Source organism: Zalophus californianus, chromosome 12 (genome assembly GCF_009762305.2).
Source record: "Zalophus californianus isolate mZalCal1 chromosome 12, mZalCal1.pri.v2, whole genome shotgun sequence".
Classification (NCBI taxonomy): Eukaryota; Metazoa; Chordata; class Mammalia; order Carnivora; family Otariidae; genus Zalophus; species Zalophus californianus.
In genome coordinates, this window is record NC_045606.1 from 18,689,837 (window position 1) to 18,712,091 (window position 22,255).

General features: G+C 43.2%; 2 protein-coding genes across 4 annotated transcripts in view; one reads left to right on the forward strand and one right to left on the reverse strand.

Annotated features, from left to right (window-relative positions):
• The first annotated feature begins 863 nt into the window (after positions 1-863).
• The window catches only part of PUS7 (pseudouridine synthase 7), a 56,414-nt gene continuing 35,022 nt past the window's right edge, over positions 864-22,255 (forward strand). For 2 of the 3 annotated variants that reach the window (XM_027574019.2, XM_027574021.2), the window contains exons 1-6: positions 864-1,084; positions 10,996-11,428; positions 12,292-12,376; positions 12,509-12,610; positions 16,402-16,546; positions 22,134-22,151. In XM_027574019.2, the coding sequence (XP_027429820.1) occupies positions 958-1,084; positions 10,996-11,428; positions 12,292-12,376; positions 12,509-12,610; positions 16,402-16,546; positions 22,134-22,151 (910 nt within the window). In that variant the 5' untranslated portion in view covers positions 864-957. The remainder of the gene's footprint in view (positions 1,085-10,995; positions 11,429-12,291; positions 12,377-12,508; positions 12,611-16,401; positions 16,547-22,133; positions 22,152-22,255) is intronic. The other variant, XM_027574020.2, reaches the window with a different exon arrangement.
• LOC113911431 (EKC/KEOPS complex subunit TPRKB) lies at positions 5,895-6,675 on the reverse strand. The gene has a single exon (XM_027574022.2). The coding sequence runs from the start codon at positions 6,530-6,532 to the stop codon at positions 6,005-6,007; it is 528 nt and encodes a 175-aa protein (XP_027429823.1). The 5' UTR covers positions 6,533-6,675; the 3' UTR covers positions 5,895-6,004.

Genomic DNA, 22,255 nt, shown 5'->3' on the forward strand with positions numbered 1-22,255 from the left:
TTGCAAGATGAAAGGAGATCTGGAGATGGATGGAGGTGATGGTTACACAACAGCGTGAATGTACTTAATGCCGCTGAACTGTCCACTTAAACTGAGCACTGAACTGTAAACTTTTACCACGGTTAAAATGGTAGATTTTATGTTGTATTTTACAATTAAAAAAAAAACCCCACAAATCTAACAGAAATAGGACTTTGAAATAACACAGCTTTTTCACTAAGGATTGAAATTTGCAAAATATTAAATGTGCAAAAGCTATTAGAGGCCTGGATTTGGTTGCAAAACGTGTGCTACTTGAAGACCGTGGAAGGAGTAATGGGTTTGATTTTGATTCACACAGAAGCACAAACTTGCTACTGATCAGTTTTCCTGAAGCAGATACTGAGAAGCCGTCAAACAGGAGGGGTAAATCGAAGAAGTGGGGAAATTGTTCTCTTGGATTCTCTGCACTTTGAAGGAATTATATATAGAACAATACAGTCCCTAAAGTTATTCTTTTAAGTTAGCTGCGTGTGGAGAGCAACACAAAAGGGCCTTACTATGTGGAAGAAACCTTTATTAAAATACATCAAACATTCGTAAGGCCATCGCCACTTTAGCAGTCCTAAAAACTGTCTAAAGGACTCTGGTGCACGATGAAATCACTGTTTGCCCGGGTCAAGGCCCAGGCGAATAGGCCGCAGAGGTCTCCCCAACCCGCAGCGCACCATGCCACAGGCTACAGCGAGATTCCTCCTCGCGAGGCCGCTGGGACACTGGGCGGTGGAGAGGGGGCGGGACCTCGCCGCTCGGGGCTGGCGCGGGGGCGGAGCTGTCGGCGGAGGCTGGGCTCCGCCCCGGGGGTGGAGCGCATCAGCGGCGGCGCGTCGCCGCGCGGCACGTGTGAGAGCTCGGCCGCCGGCGAGTCCACCCGCGCGCTCCGGGCCCTGGGGACTGAAGGCACTGTCCGCGCTGCCTATGCCTGGTCGCCCTCGTAGCTGGCTCTTCCGAGTGGCCTTCGCCGCCGCCGCCCTCCTGCGCCCGGAGCAGCTTGCCCGCCCCCTCGCCGCCCGGCCCGTGCCGCGCCCGCGCTCCCAGGCCCCGGGTAAGTGCGCGGCCTCGCCGCAACCCCCCGGCTCAGCGGCCAGCCGGCGGCCCGGCCCCAGGGCCCCACCTCGAGGGGCAGTGCGGACGGGGAAGGCGTCCGGGCCGCGGCCTGAGCCCGTGGCGCGCCCGCGGCGCCTCCATTACAGACCGTGCCCGCGGGAGCGCGGCTGGAGCCCCGCGGCTTTGCTCCCGCGGTGCCAGCCCCGCCCCCCCAATCCCGGGGCCTGTAGCCAGGGGGCGCCGCGCCCTCCCGCCTCCCCGCTCCCGGCGCCGCTGGCCGCCTGCCAGTCCAGGCCCCTCTCCTCCCTTTCTTCGTCACGACGCTCCCTAAATTCTTCTCGCTGGGGAGAAAACCGGCATCTTTCCCGGACCTTAGAGCTCCGGTGTTTCGCCGGGCGGGTCTTCTGCCCGGTAAAGCCCACGTGGTTTCTTCCTCGTTTTCATCCATCACTACTTACTGCGAGCCTACTGCACGCCAGGGAGGCACTCAGCTGATTGCTTGTTTTGTACACGTTTCCCAGAGTAGGAGCGAACAGGTTGGGGCCGAGGAGTGTTTCTCTCTAGCCCTCTGCCGGGTCCGTGTTTAATGAGTGGATGTTGGAGGTGCTGCTGTCCTTTTGAATCAAAACTCATCCGCACTGAGTCCTTACCGCCAGCCCTGCACTGAGAGGGCTAGAAGGACATCCTATTGCCTGGGTTATTAGCGCCTGCCAGGAAGTAGGGTTTGGAGAATTTCGTTTGTCAAATATTTGATCGCGCTGTCAGACCACTTTTTTTTTTTCATTCCGAAAATACAGGATTACGAAGGGCTTTTGTTTCAAGTCTCCAATCTGATCTGTGACAACGGGCATGCCCCATTGGTTTGGGGATGCCTTGACAATTGAGGGATCTGTCAGAAAGAACCAGTACACTCATACCGAAAGGGGACGGATAGGCAGTGATTTTGTTCAGTCATTAGGCAAGTAGCCAAGAGTCTGTATATATTAATTTAACAACTTTTGTTTTTTGTGTGTTTGTTTTTTAAATATTTTATTAATTTGATAGAGAGCACAAGCAGAGGGAGCAGCAGGCTGAGGGAGAAGGAGAAGCAACTCCCCGCTGAGCAGGGAGCCCAATGCAGGGCTCCCTCCATCCCAGGACCCTGGGATCATGACCTGAGCAGAAGGCAGACACTTAACTGACTGAGCCACCCAGGTGCCCCTAACAACTCCTTTTGCACATAACTTTTCGTAGAAGCTGGGGTGATGCAGGCATTAATAAAACATAGACTTTTGCCCCCAAGTAGGAGACAGAAATTACAGTCCAGCTGATCTGTTGACTAAGTTTGCTCCTGACTCAGGTCCTTTACCTGTGGTGGCCCCACTGCCTGGACTCTCCCCACACATATCTTTTCATGTCTAGTTCTTCCTTCAAGTCGTGGTTCACAGGACACCTCCTTAGAGATGCTTCACTAAAGAGCACCCCTCTTCCTCTCCTTCCCCTTACTCTGCTTTATTTGTAGCTCTTCTGCATGTATGTTTCTGCGATTATTATTTTATTCACTGATATATCCTTAAATATATGTAAACTTAATGAGGGCAAGAAATTGTCCCTTTTTCCCCAGTGCCTAGAATAGTGCCAGACTCATAATGGGTGCACAGATATTTGTGGAATTAATGAATCTAATGGACTTAATGATTTTGCATATTAGAGTGTAGTGTGTGCTCTGCTCTGTTTATTGTGAGCTAAAGGGATTATTGACAATTTGCAGAGAGGATGGATGCATTTAAAAAGTGGATGTTGTATTCTGAACATAGATAGGATTAAGACTAATAATGGCCTTTTTTTTTTTTTTAAAGATTTTATTTATTTATTCATGAGAGGGAGAGAGAGAGAGAGAAGCAGAGAGAGAAGCAGGCTCCCAAGGAGCAGGGAGCCTGATGTGGGACTCGATCCCAGGACCCTGGGATCTTGACCTGAGCCGAAGGCAGACACTTAACCATCTGAGCCACCCAGTCGCCCGTAATAATATGGCCTTTTTAAGATGTTCATTTTGCAAGAAATACGTTAAGGGACTATCAGTGTTGTATTACAGTTTTGAGAATGCTAAACATTTTTGTTGTAGGTGTAAAGGGAAGCTTATTGGTGAATCTAATCTTAATGAAAAAGACTTTAAAATATTGTTAAAATTGTAATATTCCTTATCTCATTTGGGTCGTTTGGAGTATAAAGGCACAAAACCCCATTTTTTAGTACTCCCTTCAAAAAATTGTGTAGGACTTTGAAGTTCATCGGAAAGTATCAGTAGATTCTTTCTCGGTTCCAGAAGCAAGCTTCTGGTCTAGATTACTTGACTGTGATTACTATTCTGGATCATGTATTTGTGCATCCTAACAGTTCTTTAAAAACATTTTTTTTTAAATACCATTTAAAAAACTAATGAGGCTGTACCCTCCACCCTTCCTCCCCTTTTTAAAAAGCCATTCATTTTTTTACAGCTGTGAGGTACAGTGCTTGAATATGTATATTTGGATTTTCCTGAATGCAAAACTGATTTCTTTAGGAAAATCATACTTGGGCAGTCAGGGTGGTTTTATCTTTCTGATTGAATTCTTCCCAGCCTCTTCCATGTTCACAAGATCTGCTCCCTCCCTCCCCCCATTTTAAAAATTATATTGCATTTTAGTCTTCCCTTGTATATAGTTCTTGTTCATGAAAACGATACTAATTTGAGTTCTCTCTCTCCTAGCCCAGAAGTTTGCACAGCTGTTCTATTAAATGTGTTTTCGTCTGCAAGGCCCACTGAAAGAACTTGGCAAAATATATACTACCAGATTTATAGTCATTGGTGCTATGTATACTTTAATAATTAATGTCTGTGATAGGGCCATTGGCTAAACCAAATGAAAACTATAATTTAATTTGAAACACAAAAGTGAGATTAGTTAATGAGCTCATCTTCACAGTTAAATATAGTAAGAAAAAGAGGTTAGGCAAGTGTCCACAAGTATCAAGAAAAAGACTGCCAAAAAATATTAAAGGCCTGTTTATTTGGTGTGTTGGCAGTACTGGGAGGGTCTCTTAAAATTAAATGGTATTTGAAGGAGGAAACCATGTTTAATCATTAGCCCAGAGAACAAAAGAAGCATAAGAAGCTTTGTTTTTTCCCCAGACTCAGCAATACAGTTCTGCTGTGTAAACCCTCCATGATAAATATTAATGACCAACAGTTGAATAGGAACAGCTATTACAGACCTCTGAGCAAGTTATCATTTTTCAGCTTTACAGAGAAAGAAACCTCAGCCTAGAGAGGGCGAGTAACCCACGTAGTAAACAGCAGAACCTAGATTGGTTTGAAACCAGTGGGTGATACTGTAGAGGCATGATCTGCCTATATTCTCATTCCAGGGATGGTAGGCATGACAATGCTGTTCTAAACCTTCTAGAATTGCATTCATGAAATCACTGATGTGGGCAGAGGGGAGAGGAAGGAGTTGAGGTGATGACCATATTCTGACTTCGGTGGTAACATCCCCTGAGGTAAGAAGCGTAATATAAACACGCACAAAAGTGTGTGTTGATGGTGGGAAATGATAAGATCAGTTTAGGGCATGTTGAATCTGAGCATTTGGTTCAGCTCTTCGGAGCCGTGTAAGCTGGAGCCAGATCCGGAATCTCTGGGGATGCTCATGACCCTCTCTGAGCCATAGGGTCAAGGAGAGGCTTGAATGAGCTCCCGTTCCGCCTCTGCCGTTGCTTAGCTGCCATCACTGTTGCAGGAAGTTGGAGATGGGTCTTGGCTGGGAAAATTGGAGCGTGAGCAGGGAACAAGACTGGGTGGGGTAGGAAGCTAGAGATGCCCACATTTAAGTGGCAGCAGAGAAGGAAGGGAAAAGAGCAGCTTGGGAGGCAGGAGAAAGGCAAGGAGGAGAAGCAGAGTTTCAAGGAAGTGAAACGATGAGCCATGTCCCGTTGGGTAAAGATGTCGGTTAAAGCCAGGATGGAGTGGCTGTGGTTTTGGCACAAGGAAGCCATCGCTGAACTTTAAAGAAACAATTTGAGGCAGAAGCCAGATCTTCCCCCGCATGTTAGCTCCACGCCAGCGCCAGCGGGGCATGAGTTTGATTTGCCACAATGTCTTTCCGCAGTGCCTGGAAGAATGCCGGGTGCAGGGTGCATGGGGTGAGTGTTTGTTGAGGGGGTCAAGTGCGGTGCTGAGGAGCAAGTGAGTGTTAAAGTGACTGTGGATTCTTTTAAGAGGGTTGCCATATTTAGGGAAATGGTTATAGTAAGTGGTCTTGTGAAGATGCCGGAAAGAGGTGTGTCCGTCAGAGGATCCCCCTTTTCTTTGCGGATGGCCAGCAGGACTGGGAGAAGCCTGCCCTGACCTGGGATGGCTGTTGTAAGAGAGGAATCTCCTGACCAGGTGTGATTTTCTCCAGCAGCAACCAGGAGCACAGACATAGACAGCAGGGTTGGTACTTGGTTGGGGGCTAGCAAGGACCCTAAGCAGCACCAGTGAGCCGGAGTGTTGAGTGGTGGCTCACAGCTACTGAGGCTTGGGGCACTTGAAGAAGCGAGCATGGGAGCGTCGGTTTTTTGGGACATGTTTGAAGAAGAGGTGATGGCAGAGGAATGGAAAAAATCAGTGATTTGATTGGAACAGAATAGTTTGCGTATCTCTTTATACTTTATAGGTTTGAAATTTTTTTTTTCCCAATTACATAAAGATGAAATATATTTGAAGAGAAACAGACGATTAGAAGACAAGAACACATAATAGCAACAGTGGCTATCTTTTAAAATATTAAGAGACTAGTAGTGGCTTTTTTTCTTTGTTGTACCATTCTGTGTTTTCTATGATTGAACATATTATAATCAACAAAGAAAAATCCATGTTTTTTTATAAATGCTGAAAATTTTTAAGACTTCTGTCATTTCACAAAACATCTTTTGTTGACATTCTACAAATGATACCATCCAATAATGTTCCAATACTTTCTTCTTGTGAAGATAGTTTATATATCTTTTTGACTTCTGTAATATTTGTTATGTCAGGAAGGTTTTTTAGAGAAACTTGATGACCTTCAACCTGAGATATTAGGTCTTCTTGATTTATTTGTTTTTCTCCCTCTTCAATGTAAACAATAAGAATTGAAGTGTCATTTGCTGAGATACCAAATTTTTTCAAAGCTTCTGAAATACTGTTATTTGGGGAAAGGTTGAAAATAATTTCAGTTGATAGAGTTCTTGTCTTCATTTTTCCCAGTTTGTAGAGATGAACTGCTTTGTTTGCTGCCACAAGTATCTGAAATGGATCAACAATCACCTTAGGGTTTATTAATGAACCCTCAATAGCACCTTCCATGGCCTTTTTTCTCAAGTCTCCAGCATTTTTTACATCTTTAAATAACAGAAGGGTCACCCTGCATTCGGGAAATAGGTCCAGCTGATGTGTTAACTGCATTTCAGACAAGCAGGATTCAAAATACGGCCATCTCAGGTGGTAGGATTATTGGTAATTTTTATTGTCTTCTATTTAAAAAATGTATTTCTGAATTTTCGTTAAGAGTCCATTTACCAGGGCGCCCGGGGTCCAGGTCCCTCTGAGACGCGCTCCTCGGACCTCTCATGACGTCAGGGAGCCGGCGCCCCAAGTTTGAAATTTTTTATAATAAAAATAAAAGCTCAAAGTAGGTGTGATGTTCCCATCACTCAGTTTCAGTAATTACCTACTTGGTTTCAAATCTATACCTGCTCCACTTCCATTCACCACTGGTAAATTATTCTGAAGCAAATTCCAGACTTCATAATTTTTCAACCCTAAATATTTCAGTTTGTATCTCTAAAACATAAGGAGTCTATTTTTAACTGTAACCACAGTAACATAATCACACCTTCAAACGTTGACAATACTGGGGTGCCTGGGTGGCTCAGTCGAAGTGTCCAACTCTTGTCCGACTCTTGATTTCGGCTCAGTCATGATTTCAGGGTCGTGGGTTAGAGCCCTATGTCGGGCTCCACTTGGGCGAGGCGCCTGCTTGAGATTCTCCCTCTCCCTCTGCACACTCTCGCACGCTCATGCTCTCACTCTTAAAAAAAAAAAAATTGACAATACTACCTTAATGTCATCTAATATCCCCAGTATTTCTGCATCCCCGATTGTCCCAGTTTTTTAAATAGTTGACTTGTTTAAAGAAAGATCCACTCGTTGCATTTCTTTATAGGTTTGGCTTTGTAAGCTCCCCTCCCTCTTTTTCCCCTTCTTGTTTATTAGTGAAGGAACTGTCTTTGTCCTTGTAGAGTTTTCCCACGTTCAGAATTTTGCTGGTTCCTTCCCTGTGGTGGTGTTTAAAACCTCTGTCCCTGTATGCCATCTAACCTACCAACTAGACATCGAGTTACAATCAGTAAGAATACTTCACAGGGGCATCTGGGTGGTTCAGTCATTAAGCATCTGCCTTTGGCCCAGGGTCCTGGGATCGAGCCCCACGGTCGGGCTCCCTGTTCAGTGGGAAACCTGCTTCTCCCTCTCTCACTCCCCCACTTGTGTTCCCTCTCTAGCTGTCTCTCTCTCTGTCGAATAAATAAGAATTAAAAAAAAAAAATACTGCACAGATAATAGCATGTGCTTTCAGGGGCATGCAGTGTGTCTGGTTGTCTGTCTGTTGTGATGTTAGTGACCATTCATGGTGGTTGGTTGTCCGGGTCCACTGTTTCCTTAAAAATTTGCTGTTTGGTGTGTCTTTGAGCCCTGTAGGTGGGGAACAGTTTCAGCACCTGTTCGAAGAAGTCTACAAAGTATCCAGAGAGAGCTCATGAGCAGTCAGGCAGAAAACAGGCACCCATTGGGGCAGGGACTGAGTTGTCAGAGGCCTGTGGGAGATCATGGTACCGAGTGGATCTCTAGATGGTGGGCGGTGCCAATGCAGGATGGCGCAGACATTTCTGCAGAGGAAATTGGTGGTGTTCCCACCAAGGCTTATGACCGTCAGTTGTGGAGAAGGAGCTTGATGAATCCTCTGCATTCTGGGAAGGAGGGGGACATCCTGCTGACTTAAAGTCCCTGAGCCAGGCTGCTGAAGTGGCTGTTACTGGCTGTGCTTCCTCCCTCCTGAGAGCTCAGGCCTGGGAAGGTATGGGGATCTCCTGGTGGAGCCTGGCATGCCAGCTAGGATATAAGTGTCATCACTGGGAAGCCGTTGCAGGTTGGGGGTAGGAATATGGGTCACACAGTGTAGTGCCTAGCTTCCGGATGTCCGAGGTACCTTCGACACCACAGTACCATAAGTGGGCTTGTCTTCTCCCACCACCTGCTTCTCTGCCCGGGGTTTCCGTGCCAGGAGGAGCTCCCCTGTCCCCTCAGGTCCCCAAGGCAGCAAACCTGAGTCATCCTCGAGTGTTTCCTCTTGCTGCCCACATTTGTCATCCAGTCCTGTTCTCACCACCTCCTAAATGTCCCTGAATCCAAACTTCCTTTCTGTCGCCCTTGCCTCAGCTTTAGATCATGTTGTGCTCATTTCTTGGCTCAATTTTGGCTCTACCTTTTTTTTTTTTTTAAGTTTATTTTTTTAGTAATGTCTACACCCAACATGGGGCTCAAACGCGCAAACTGGAGCTCAAGAGTCACACGCCTTTCTGACTGAGCCAGTCAGGCGTCCCTTGGCTGTAGCCTCTTACCTAGTCTTCCAGCTAACCCCAGTTTCCCTTTAAAGAGGTGCCATGAAATCTTCCGAACTCACAAGTCCAGTGGTGGTTTGGTTTGCAAGATGGAATTCCCTGCATTCTGCCTGCGGTGGCATCTGCTCACTCCCTAGCTTTGGCTTCAGACTCTCATTGTGTGTTTCACCCTCCATGCTGTGTGATGAGCTCCTTGGGCCTCTTCCAGTGCTCCTTGCTCTCCCATGCCTCCGTGTCTCTGCCCCTGCTACCACCCCTACCCCTACCCCTGCAAACAGCCTCCTCCCCACTTTCTGTGACCTTACCCGGTCCTCAAAACTTGGCTCAGGTGTTCATTTCTGGTCTTCCATTAGGAAAGGGGTCTTCTCTGACACCCTCACCACCAGCGCCCTCTGAAATCTTCTGTGTGTTCCCGTAGTCCCCAAGTGACCCCCTGTGCCCTTTGTGTCTCCCTCACTGGCCTGTAGGCCCTGGGAGGGCAGCTTTGGTGACAGAACGTGTGCATGAAAGAGCATCAGCATTTCATGAGCCAATACTCCTTTTTTATTATACGTTGCTTAGAACAAATGAGTAAATGCTTTCTTATTGGAATTAGAGGTAATTTTGTATAACTAGCTATGATCAACTTCTGTTCCAGTTTCTTAGTTTCTTCCATTTTCTTTATTTAAATTTTTGTCTTTGAAAGGAAATTTATTTTATCGGCATCTTTCTGTACCTCTTCTCCCATTTTTTTTTGTAGTCACCATCATCTTTTCTTTCATTTTGTGCATGTATTTGTCTTTTTCTTTACTTTTCTTTCTATTCTAGATTTTTGACAATGAGGCAATATCAAATTTTTTATTTATTTACATAATCTCTACACCCAGCGTGGGGTTCGAACTCATGACTCCCAAGATCAAGAGTCTCACACTCCGAGTCAGCCAGGCACCCCACAAATGTGGATTCTTAAACTTTAGTTCATTGTTATTATTATTCTGCTGTAGATGCTTCCATAGTTAGGTTTCTTGTTAACTAGGCCTTGGAGAACCTTAGAATATTAATTTTCTGCTCATTTATGTTCTTTATGAGTTTGTTTACTAAGTTCATAGCATGTTAATTATATCATCTCCCTATATAATTAGCATAGGAAAACTTTTATCCTTATTTCACCAAGAGCACCAAGTAAGATCAAATTAGATAAATGTATTTATTTTGATTGCCACGTTACCCCTCGGGCAAGCTACTCAGTACTGGGAAGTATGTATGGATTCTTAGACTTTCCCTCATTACATTGTGTGTGGGCTGGTTAAATGATAATCTGTGTTGTTTAAACTGTGGCAAAATACACAGAACATGTAACGTTATTCATTTTTTTTGGTAAGACTTTTATTTTATTGAGAGAGCATGGGGGGGGAGGGGTAGAGGGAGAAGCAGACTCTTCCCTGAGCAGGGAGCCCAATGCAGGGCTTGATCCCAGGGTGTTGGGATCATGACCTGAGCCAAAGGCAGATGTTTAACCCAGGCGCCCCCATTTTATCCATTTTTAAGCATATAGTTCAGTAGTGTTGCGTACATTTGCACTCTTGTGCAACAGGTGTGCAGAACTCTTTCTAATCTTGCAAAACTGAAACTCTATACCCAATAAACAACGCTGCATCCCCCTTGCTTTTTTTTTTAGTATGGTATGAGTATGCGTTCATGTAAGTGAATTTATGCACTATTTTTATTTAATCAGTTTTTTGAAAGGATAATAATCTTCGTGAAACAAAGTTCAAGTGACCTGACTATAGTATTCAGTAAAAACAGCAGGTCTGCCTGTTGTACCCAGCCACCCATACCCTGTCCTAGAAGTAACCGCCTTGCCCAGTTTCTATCCACACGGTTTCTATGTATTATTTAGTTTACATACCCCGGCATCATTGTTCTTAGTTTTTTGGTAATATAAAAGCACTGAGATGAGTATCCTTAACAGCTAGAACTTGAAGCACTTAACAAAAGCGCTTTAATTATTTTAATTATTTTAGGATACTCCCTGAAAGTAGTATTTCTGGGTCAAAGGACATACATTTTTTTTAAGGTTTTTGATGCACACTCTCGAATTCTATGCAGAAGTGTTGTGCCATTTTTCTGTGCCAGCATTAGGAAGAATTATTTTAATAAATGAGTTTTAGGACCCTAGGAACAAAGTTAACTGTGCCTCTGTTTGCTCAAACCCACCTCTTAACTGAAGTGATGGTTAGTTACTTCCTGCCCTCTCTTCCTTCCTAAAAGGTTCTCTTAAATGTTTTCTTGGAGCCTTAAAAATGGAGCTGACAGAAGTGACTGGTGTGTCGCTGAAACGTGGGTCTCATGCTGTCGAAGATAATGACAGTGTGGCCCCAGCTGAGGAGGCAAAAAGACAGAAGGTCTTGGACAGCTGTCTGACCACAGGTCAGGATGGGCTGGAGCATGTCTCTCTGCCTGGCAGTGTGCACGTGCCTGGGCCACCTGCGGCCGTAAGTGCCAGAGAAGGTGGAAAGAATTCTGATGTGCAGTTGGAAGAAGAGGAAGAGGAGGAAGAAGATGGCCTTTCGGAGGAGGGTGAGGAGGAGGAGGAAGCTGAGAGTTTTGCAGACATGATGAAGCACGGCCTCACTGAACTTGACGTTGGCATCACCAAGTTTGTAAGTTGTCATCAGGGATTCTCAGGCATCTTGAAAGAAAGGTATGTTTCATTTACATGTCAAGTTATTTTCATTCTATTTGTTCTTGAGAAAGAAATCAGCAGTAGGTTCTTCTGTTTAGCTTTCTACCCCCATGGATTGTTTACTGATGGTCACGAAGGAATAAGATGCAGCAGAGCCGCCTAAATAGGCCATTTAAAGATAAAATGAGTAACTAAAAATAATGTGTGTGGCCTGCCTTGCTCATATGTGAATGAGTGCTGTTCACTTCTTTAAAATACCTTATTTTAAATGGTTTTTGAGTTTTCTCTTGAATTGGTCTTTAAATCTTAAACTCAGCTCTCTCACCTGAGTGTGCCACATCTGCGGTAGAAAGCAGGTAATCTTTGGACCCAGATGGATCTGGGTGTGAATCTAGTCCAGTCACTGCGGTTACTTATCTTAGAGCCTTGGTAGCTTGTCCAAAAAATGGGTCCCAATACCACCTTGGGGTTTTTGAGAGGATTTTAAATAATGTGTGTATTTAGCATAAAGGGAAGCTTCAGGTTGGTTCATGGTAGATTTATTGGGTTCTGATTTAATTAACCATGCCATATTTAGGATTCACTTTAGGATGGACTGTCTCTATAGCATTACTAAGCTTTGATTTATGCGTTTCTCTGAAAGAATATTCTAGAAGTTCAGAGGGTCTTTTCTTTACATTCTAATGCAAAGCCAAGCTGTGGCTTGGAATTTATTAAGAAACCAGAAGAAATAACTCCATATGAACTTTGTACTGAAGATTTTTTTTTTTTTAAATCCTTGTTTTGTACAGCAGCAAAGCTTGATGTTGATAAACTTTCTCCTCAATTTAATAGGAAGTAAAATGTTAATGCTTTGAAAGTTTGTGTTCCCTTTTCATCAGATACTCCGACTTCGTTGTTCACGAAATAGGAAAAGATGGACAGATCAGCCATTTGGATGACTTGTCCGTGCCGGTGGATGAGGAGGTAAGAGCAGCTGTCCAGCAAAAGTCACTTTCTGTATAAAATAGCATTTCCTAGAGATCCTAGAAATATAGATCTCTTAACAGCTTCAAATTCTGTGTGTGACTCACTGGGAGTTTCATCATTATTTTCAAGGATCCTTCAGAAGATGTATTTACGGTTTTGACAGCTGAAGAAAAGCAGCGTTTAGAAGAGCTCCAGCTTTTTAAGAATAAAGAAACCAGTGTTGCCATCGAGGTAAATAGCACAAAAATGTATGGAAAAGTTTTTTTTAGGGTTTTGATTGCTTCTTTTTTGGGTGAACATATCTTAAGTGTCTGTTAGAAAAATTACAGTAGTTAACAAAAGGATGACCTTGCTCTGTTTGATCTAAAAGACCATTACACTAAAAATGTTTTTATCGGGACACCTGGGGTGGCTCAGTCAGTTAGGTGTCTGCCTTCGGCTCAGGTCATGATCCCAGGGTCCTGGGATTGAGCCCCAGGTTGGGTTCCCTGCTCCATGGGGAGCCTGCCTCTCCCTCTGCTGTTCCCCTCCTTGTGCTCTTTGGCTCTATCTTTCTGTCGAATTAATAAATAAAACCTTTTTTTAAAAAAAAAATGTTTTTATCAGTGGCAGATAACCAGTATCCAGATAAACTGTAGCAAAAAAAAGTTATGTTTTTGTTTTAAGAAAATTTTATACATGACCACAAATCAAAGAAATGTGTTGTTTGGAACCACAGAGTAACCTTTCTGTCACATGGTGTCTTAGCCAGAGGATTAGGACCGCCGGACAATCAGGTGTGTGGCCGGATTGGGTGGTCGTGGCTCTCACTCTGCCTCCTGCAGCCTCTGGGTCTCAAGTGGGTCTTTGGAGGGGGAGGAATTGGGGAAAGAGAAGGGAAATTTCTTTGCTCAACTTGAGTCTGCTCCTGCTGTTGAGGAAAAGGAGAGCTCAGCTTCTCAATGGAATCGTGGATGCCTTTTCAAAACCTTTTGTTATGAAAATTTTATTTTCCAATTAGTACTGTCCAGTGCACTTATAATGTGAGCCATGTTTTAAATTTTAAATCTCCTAAAAGCTTAAAAAGAGGTGAAATTAATTTTAACAATATATTTTATTTACCCTAATACATTTAAAAATCTCATTTTGGGGCACCTAGATGGCTTAGTCAGTGAAGCATCTGACTCATGATTTCGGCTCGGGTCATGGTCTCAGGGTCATGAGATCCAGCCCCGCGTTGGGCTCTGCACTCAGCTGGGAGACTGCTTAACATTCTCCCTCTCCTTCTGCCCTTCCCAACCCACCCTTGCTGTCGCTCGCTCTCACATTCTCTCTCTCTAGAATAAATAAATCTTAAAAAAATAATATAAAATATTTTAATAGGTAATCAATATTTTTTTTATTTTACAAATGAGATGTTTTACATTCTTTTTTTTTTCCCTACTTAGTCGTCAGGATCAGGTGTTCTTTTATGCTGGTAACATAGCTCAGTTCAGACTAGCCACATGCTCAGTTGCCATCTGTGTGGCTCGGGGCTGCCGCATGGGACAGAGCAGGTCTAGGTTGATAACAAGATTTTTAGAATTTTAAGTTTATGTTAAATTTTTTGTACCATAGTTTAATGACCTACTTGATTTGGGGTTGTCTAAAATTCCCCCTTCCGGGGCGCCTCAGTGGCTCAGGTCATGATCCCAGGGTCCTGGGATCGAGCCCCGCATCGGGCTCCCTGCTCGGCAGGAAGCCTGCTTCTCCCTCTCCCACTCCCCCTGCTTGTGTTCCCTCTCTCACTGTGTCTCTCTCTGTCAAATAAATAAATCTTTAAAAAAAAATAAAAATAAAAAAATTCCCCCTTCCATTGCTCCCAGTTAATAAGAGCTTACCATAACTTTTCAGACTTCATTATTTGCCCCCAACCCGTATCTCCTCTTCCCCTCCACCTAAACGTCCCACAAGTGTGTAACATAATTTTAGGGTTCATCAATTACGGAATTTACCTATGGACAAAATCTTCACCAATGCCAAAGAGAAAACTAAGAATTGTTTTTGAGAGCAGCCTAGAAGGATGGTCCAGGTTTCTCTTGGTTATGCAGCACAATGGCGGATCTCAGCCCCCATAACGTGCATTTTCCTGAGTAGATGGCAAAATTTGCTGTCATCTGAAAAACTATAGTTATGCCATCTACTGAGTGCTTGCTTCGGCAGCACATATACTAAAAATGCCATCTACTGAAAGTTTTTACCTTTAAAAATAAACCCTGGGCAAGTTTCCTTGTTTGTAAAATGAGGACAGACTTGCCGAATTTTTGAAGTCTAACTGTGTGTTCAGTCATATGCACAAAGTTTGATTCCAACTCAGTGTTCTCAGTAAATAACCAGATCTAGACTAATTTTTGATAGGAAAATGTCACATGTCGGGCGCCTGGGTGGCTCAGTTGGTTAAGCGACTGCCTTCAGCTCAGGTCATGATCCTGGAGTCCCTGGATCGAGTCCTGCATCGGGCTCCCTTGCTCGGCAGGGAGTCTGCTTCTCCCTCTGACCCTCCCCCCTCTCATGTGCTCTCTCTCTCTCATTCTCTCTCTCAAATAAATAAAATCTTTAAAAAAAAAAAGTCACATGTCTGTAATTATAACATAGTTTGTTTTCGTTTATATTTTTAATTTTACTAAAATATGAAGTTTAACAAGTAGTTTAGTGTATCCTGGTGCTCGCTTCGGCAGCACATATACTAAAATAGTGTATCCTGGTGTTTTTCAGCTTGCAGGTTGCAATCCTCAGTGGATCATGGAATCAGTTTAGTAGATCTTAACCAACATTTGTGTAAATGCAATACGATAAAACAAAATAACAGTGCATTGTACACATTAAGGATAAATACTGTTTTCGTAAAATTTTTTTAGGTCTTTAGTAAGGCGTATATACATGCATATTTCTGGCTTTTGAATCCAGATGTGAAATGTATTTCTTAGTTTGAGGCACATTCAGAAATTGAACAACAGTTTTGTTGTTTTGAGAGAGAGAGAACATGTGTGCAGCATGGGGTGGAGGGGAGGGGCAGAGGGAGAGAATCTTACGCAGACTCCATACCCAGTGCAGAGCTGGAGCCTGACATGGGGCTCGGTCCCATGACCCTGAGATCATGATCTGAGCTGAAATCAAGAGTCAGACACTTAACAGACTGAGCCACTCAGGCACCCTGAACAATAGTTCTATAGCTAATAAGTATCCGTTTTCTTGATGTTGATTTTATTTTTTATTGTGGACGAATGTGCTTAGAATGTCATTATAAAATAATTCAGTACAGGGGTGCCTGGGTGGCTCAGTCGTTGAGTGTCTGCCTTCGGCTCAGGTCATGATCCCAGGTCCTGGGATCGAGCCCCACATCGGGCTCCCTGCTCAGTGGGAAGCCTGCTTCTCCCTCTCCCGCTCCCCCTGCTTATTTTCCCTCTCTCGCTGTGTCTCTCTCTCTGTCAAATAAATGAAATTTTTAAAAAAAAATTAAAATAAAAAAAATTCAGTATAAAATAGGATTCCTTGTGGGGCAGTTGTAGATTGGACTGTTCAAGGGAGTTGAGTTTCTGACCTCCCAAAAGGCCTAGCTTGCCGACATTGCCATCTGTGAGCCCTGAGTCCCTGAGCGGGAGTGTCAGTGATGGGAGCCTCTGGAGTCACACAGCCTGGATTTCACATCTGGCGCCACCGTCCTCCAGCTGTGTGACCCGGGACACATTCCTTCACTTCTCTCAGCCTTGTTTTCCTTCTCTCTGGGTAGGTGTAGGGGTGGCATGGTAAGGAGATGATGGGGATTAAATAAGCCGATGACTATGACGTTCTTGGTACAGTGCCTGGCAGACGGTCATGCTCAGTAACCGGGCTCTTAAGATGTGCAGTATCACGAAGCTCTGAAAGATCCTGAAATCCTACCCATGGACTTCTGTTACTTTGCACAGTTGATAACATGACTCGTGTTTTTACTGACTCATTAGTATTATCTCCCTATTTGGTGTTTGTTAAATCAGTAGTTGCATTATTTCTGTTTTTAATAGGTTATTGAGGACACCAAAGAGAAAAGAACCATCATCCATCAAGCGATTAAATCTCTGTTTCCAGGATTAGAGACAAAAACGGAGGACAGAGAGGGGAAGAAATATATTGTAGCCTACCATGCAGCTGGGAAAAAGGCTCTGGCAAGTAAGTGTGCAAGTGACCTGGCATTTCTTCTGTCCCGTGGCCACGGATGGCATCCCACTCCTGCTCCGTGCCTGTTCATGTTTCAGGGCTGTTAGGCAGGAGAGGGTATTGATAGTTCACTCCTTCAGAGAAGGTGGATAATAGCTTTCACATTCACATCAGTCCTGCAGACTGTGTCTGGTAGGAACACTAGGGCTCCTGTGGGAGTCAAGATTTGCCCTAGTTACAGTGGTGCCTAAGAGACAGTCCTAGGAATTTGATAATGTTCCCTGAAGAGCAGAATGGGCTCAGTGGTAATTCAAGAAGAAAATGGAAGGCTGTTGCTCATTCTGTGTCTTAATGGAGGAAAGAAAGCTTTCAGATGAACCCAAAATCCCAGTGGCATATTTGCTGCAAAGTCCCTATATTGGATGAGCTGCTGCTTTCCAACTGTGAGTTTTTCTACCACATGTAAAAAAAAAAAACATGGAATATGCAGGAAAGCGCCCCTTCGCCCATCCTCTTTCGTTGTAAATCATTCATCTGAAACGAGTGTGTCATCAGTGAATCTCTTTGATATTTATGCTCTAATGTGTTTTCTACAGCCATGAAAATTTCTACTTGCATATGGCCTTAAGAAAAATTAGGTAATTTTTCTTCTTTTACCTGCCAAATCAGCAGACAAAACTGTAATGAAAATGACAGTGGGAAAAAGATATTTCCTCACCCTCGTCTCCTACCCTTGATGGCTTCTATTAGGGAAGAGTTATTTCTAGATACATTTGTCAGAGCAAAACTCCAAGACTGTAACAAAAGACTATTCGTGCTATTAGTGCTTGAGTCAGTATTCTTGTAGGTTAACGCTGTGAATGGATGAAACCTTAATTGTAACTGATTCTAGTGAAATGAGGGCAGTATAAGAAAAATGGGAGCAGAAATAAGGTTTAGCGGTGCCTGAAAAAAATAACGTCCGTTCAGTAAGTCTGGTTAGTGACACAGAAATCCGAAATCTTGAGCAGGTGGGGAGAAGAAGGTGGACATTGGAGGCCACTTCTCAGTGGATACCACAAAGAAAAAGAGATGATGTGTTCTGGAACGGCTGAGGGCATGGGTTGTTAATCACACTTCAAACCACACACTAATGGCTTGGTTGCTGTACATTTCTTTAATGTCTGAGTCACAGTATAAAATAGTACTCCAGCCAGGGCTGTTCATGAGCGTTAATCCCAGTGGAAAGTGATTTGAGTGACTTTTTTTTTTTTTTTTTTTTGCCTTCTCCCAAGATTGGCAGATGGCTGATAACTATCCTAGATGTAGAGAGGCTGCTGTGGTGCATTCAGTCTCAATTCTCTCAAGGAGCCAATGCTGAGGATGGCTGCTAATGAGCTGTTTCTTGTAGAGAGGCAATCCACGTTGGTCAGCTCCCTCCTTCCAAGGCAAGGTCTTAATGCTGCTGAGTGTGGTGATGAGGAAGCAGAGTGGCAAAACCTGTATTGTTTTGACTGACTGCTTCTTGGAAATGATCTTTCTTCCTTAGAGGATGCCTGCTTTTGTGATCTGCAGGGAGGGGTGTTAGGGCATAAATTTCCTTAAGGTTTCTCGGGTGAGATGCTGAGCTCTGTAGGACATGAACTACCCTCCCTATTTCCTTTGCACATCTTCAGTAAAATAGGAATTCTCACTTTAGCAGGAAGCATGAAGGCAGGTCACATTGGATCATCACTAGCATAGAGTTCTAAACCTCTTGGGCTTGAGGTGTTTTGGCATTTGGTCAAAGTGGACTAGAGGTCTGACGTGTTCTCTCCCACCTCCTCATAGACCCAGACAGACCCTGGAGGGCCTGTGTTCATCACTTGCAGATCCCCAGCACTGAGAGTGCCTTAGCTAAACACCATTGGAAAAGTTGGGAGAGCTAGGATCCAGAGACTACACTTCATGCCCCTGCAAATAGAATCCAATACCAATTATAGCTTATTCTTTTGGACTACCTTGACTAGCATATGAATAAATTAGCTTCTAAAGCTTTATTACAAAACTAAGTTTATAGTGTTTTTAGATCTTTCCTACCATACCCTGGTATAGATTGTTACATGCATTATCTAGCGATTGCAGTGTTCTCACCTACACTTTTCTCAGCTAGAGCCATGCATCCTAAAACATAGGCATGGTGGATTCTAAATCATGGTGCCCAAACACCACAAATTACCAGCTGTTTTGATGCCGATGTTGTTTGTTAATCCTGTCTGATAGACGGCCCCTTGATTCACCTACCAAACCATGCTGACGGTATTTTTCTGAAAATATCATGTAATTACTATAAGCCATGTAATCGGGTAAACTAATTTATATTTTCAGATAGATAGTATATATTCCAGATGCCCCTAAGAACGTCTTTTTAAAAAGACTGAAGTAAAAAAAAAAAAGAAAAAATCTGCCATGTGATATATAGAGGTTTCTTCCATACTTTCTGAAACGAATGAGCCCCAGCAGGGATACCCAGATCAAGCAATCCACAGAGACGCCAGAGGAAGGGCCAGAAGATAAAAAGGAAACTCTCCAGGAGAGACTGGTGGTGTGGAATCCACAGGAAGAGGGAATGCCGATAAAGTGATTAGCAGTGGAAAATATACAGATGGGTCTAGTGAGATAAGAACTCTGAAATATATCCATCAGTTTTTAGCCACATGGATATCATTGGTGTGTTTGCCATAGAAGCTCTAGTAGAATAGGGTTGGAAACCAGTTTACACCACAGGCTGAGATAGAAGGCACTAATTACAGAATGCTGTTCGAAGTAAGCTGTAACGGTGCACCTGGCTGGCTCAGTCAGAGGAGCATGTGGCTCTTGATTCTCAGGGTCGTGAATTTGAGCCCCATGTTGGGTGTAGAGATTACTTAAATAAATAAACTTAAAAAAAATAAGCTGTAAAGAGAAGGAGAAAGGAAAGCACCATGGTTGAGAGGGAGGCATAAGTTTGACTTTTAAAATGGAAGAGCCCCGGGCATATTGATATCCTAAAGGGAAAGAGTCAGTGGAGAGGGCCGGCAGAAATTCTGGGAGGAGAATGACAGTGGTTGGCGCAGGATCCTGAGGAAGCTGGAAGGTCGGTGTGCAGGGATGCAGTCCTGGAAATGGCCTTGAATAGGAAGGAAAGAATGTTCTGCATGCTACCCCATCCTGTCATCTTTCTCTAGTTACATTTTTCCTTCCTTATTCATGAGGATCTCTGTGCTCAATACCTGAACCGTCCTGAATTTGGTTTCTTTTTCTCTCTGGTTTCTATTTCGACTGGACTGGCACTGCCATATCAGACCATCAGAAGGTTGCTTCCTGTGATCTCAGCCTGAGAATTCTTTGCATTCGCATTTTAAATCAGTGTGTCTCAAAAAAGTCATTTTAAATTCTCTTAAATTATAAAGCTACATACATGCTACTTAGCATTCTAAGGATTTGGAGTTTTAGAAAGTCAAATTGCCCAGAATAAGTTGAGTCTCATTGATTTTTTTCCATTATTCAAAATATTCCCAGTTAACTAATGCATATGCTTACTATTTTGTATACTGAGTGCACTTTAGAAAAAGAATCCTTGTATCTGTTATCAACAGAGGAGATAATTGTATGCATGCTCAGTGCTTGGATTTGCTAATAAAAGATGCATGCTTGTGAGCCAAAACTCATACTCGGTTGTCATGGTTTCTCTTAAGGTATAATAGCATTTAGTTTTTTAGCCTTGTGGCTTCATTTATTTCTCGCCATTATAGTTGATTAGGAATGTTCCTGAGGGGGCCATGAAGGACAGATAGAGTTCTACTTCATCAATTCTGGTCACAGGTTTTTTTTTAACTTTTTTTATGGACATTTTCAAACAGGCACACAGAGTGTACTATATCGAACCACTGTGTACCCATCAACCACCTTCAAGATTATTAACATTCTGTTGTTTTTGTTTGATCTTTTCCTCCCACTTATTTTTCTTTTGGAGTATTTTAAAGAGAATTCTACGCAGCACTTCATTTCACTCAAATACTTCAGTATGTATTTAGCAGCTAAGGACTAAAACCCCAAACCATTATCACATCCTACATAACGAACAATAATTTCTTAATATCTAATACCCAGTGCATGTTCACTTTGTCCGTTGTTGTCTCAAAAATGTCTTTTACAATAGATGACTTGTCAAACAATTATACAAATAAGGTCTGAACATTGCATTAAATAGATAAGTCTCTTTTTTTTGTGTTAATCACCATACATTACATCATTAGTTTTTGATGTAGTGTTCCATGACTCATTGTTTGCGTATAACACCCAGGGCTCCACGCAGAACGTGCCCCCTTTAATACCCATCACCAGGCTAACCCATCCCCCCACCCCCCTCCCCTCTGGAACCCTCAGTTTGTTTCTCAGAGTCCATCGTCTCTCATGGTTCATCTCCCCCTCTGGTTTACTCCCCTTCATTCTTCCCCTCCTGCTGTTGTCATCTTTTTTTTTTTTAAACATATAATGTATTATTTGTTTCAGAGGTACAGGTCTGTGATTCATCAGTCTTACACAATTCACAGCGCTCACCATAGCACATACACTCCCGAATGTCTATCACCCAGCCACCCCATCCCTCCCACCCCCCACCACTCCAGCAACCCTCAGTTTGTTTCCTGAGATTAAGAATTCCTCATATCAGTGAGAGCATATGATACATGTCTTTCTCTGATTGACTTATTTCGCTCACCATAAGACTCTCCAGTTCCATCCATGTCGTTGCAAATGGCAAGATTTCATTCCTTTTGATGGCTGCATAATATTCCATTGCATATATAATACCACATCTTCTTTATCCATTCATCAATGGATCGATGGACATTGATGGACATCTTGGCTGTTTCCACAGTTTGGCTATTGTGGACATTGCTGCTATAAACATCGGGGTGCACATACCCCTTCGATCCCTACATTTGTATAAATAGATAAGTCTCTTAAATCGTCTCAAATCCCTTTTAATTTATCAGTTCAAGTACCATTTTCTGTAATGATTTTTCAAATTTTTATCAAATAAAATCTTTATAACTCAATGCAGGAAACTCATAAAACTCCAAAAGACACAAAGCAAAACAATAATTACATGCAGCATCACCACTAAAAGATAATCAAAAGTAGCACTCTGTGAAAACAAATCTCTAGATGGGGAAGCATTTTGTATTAGGTCTCTTTTTTGTTTTTTTAGGCTTTTATTTAAATTCCAGCTAACATGCAGGGTAATTTTAGTGTCAGGTAGACAACATACTGTATTCAGTCGTAAACCTCGTGCTGCGTCCTGTGGGTACGGACAGTGCAGCTTTGGGGATGAACTGACATGTCCTCGTGAGGAGACTGAAACAGGGAGGGCTGGTACCTGTAGGTGAGTTACCTCCTCCTTCATTGTGTGCCTCTGCGACGTTCCGTTGTTAATGTCTGAATGGCTGTTCACCCACCACATAACTGCCAGGTGCTGTAGCAGTCCTTGGTAGAAACTTTCCATGCGATCATTTGCATGTTCACCTCTAAAGCACTTTAATATTATTATAAATTAAACATTGCTCTCTTGTGCTCTCTATGCTGTGCATTCGGACAGAGGTCAGAACTGCAGCAGGTAAGAGCAGTTGGTATTTCATGGAGAGAAAATGAAATGCCAATGATTTTTCTCCCAAGTGCTAAGTAGAAGAAAATTTTACTTAACTGTGGTGAGCTGGAAGG

Coding starts and splice junctions, on each gene's coding strand:
- LOC113911431 (XM_027574022.2), bottom strand. CDS start 6,532: ATGCAGTTAACACATCAGCTGGACCTATTTCCCGAATGCAGGGTGACC.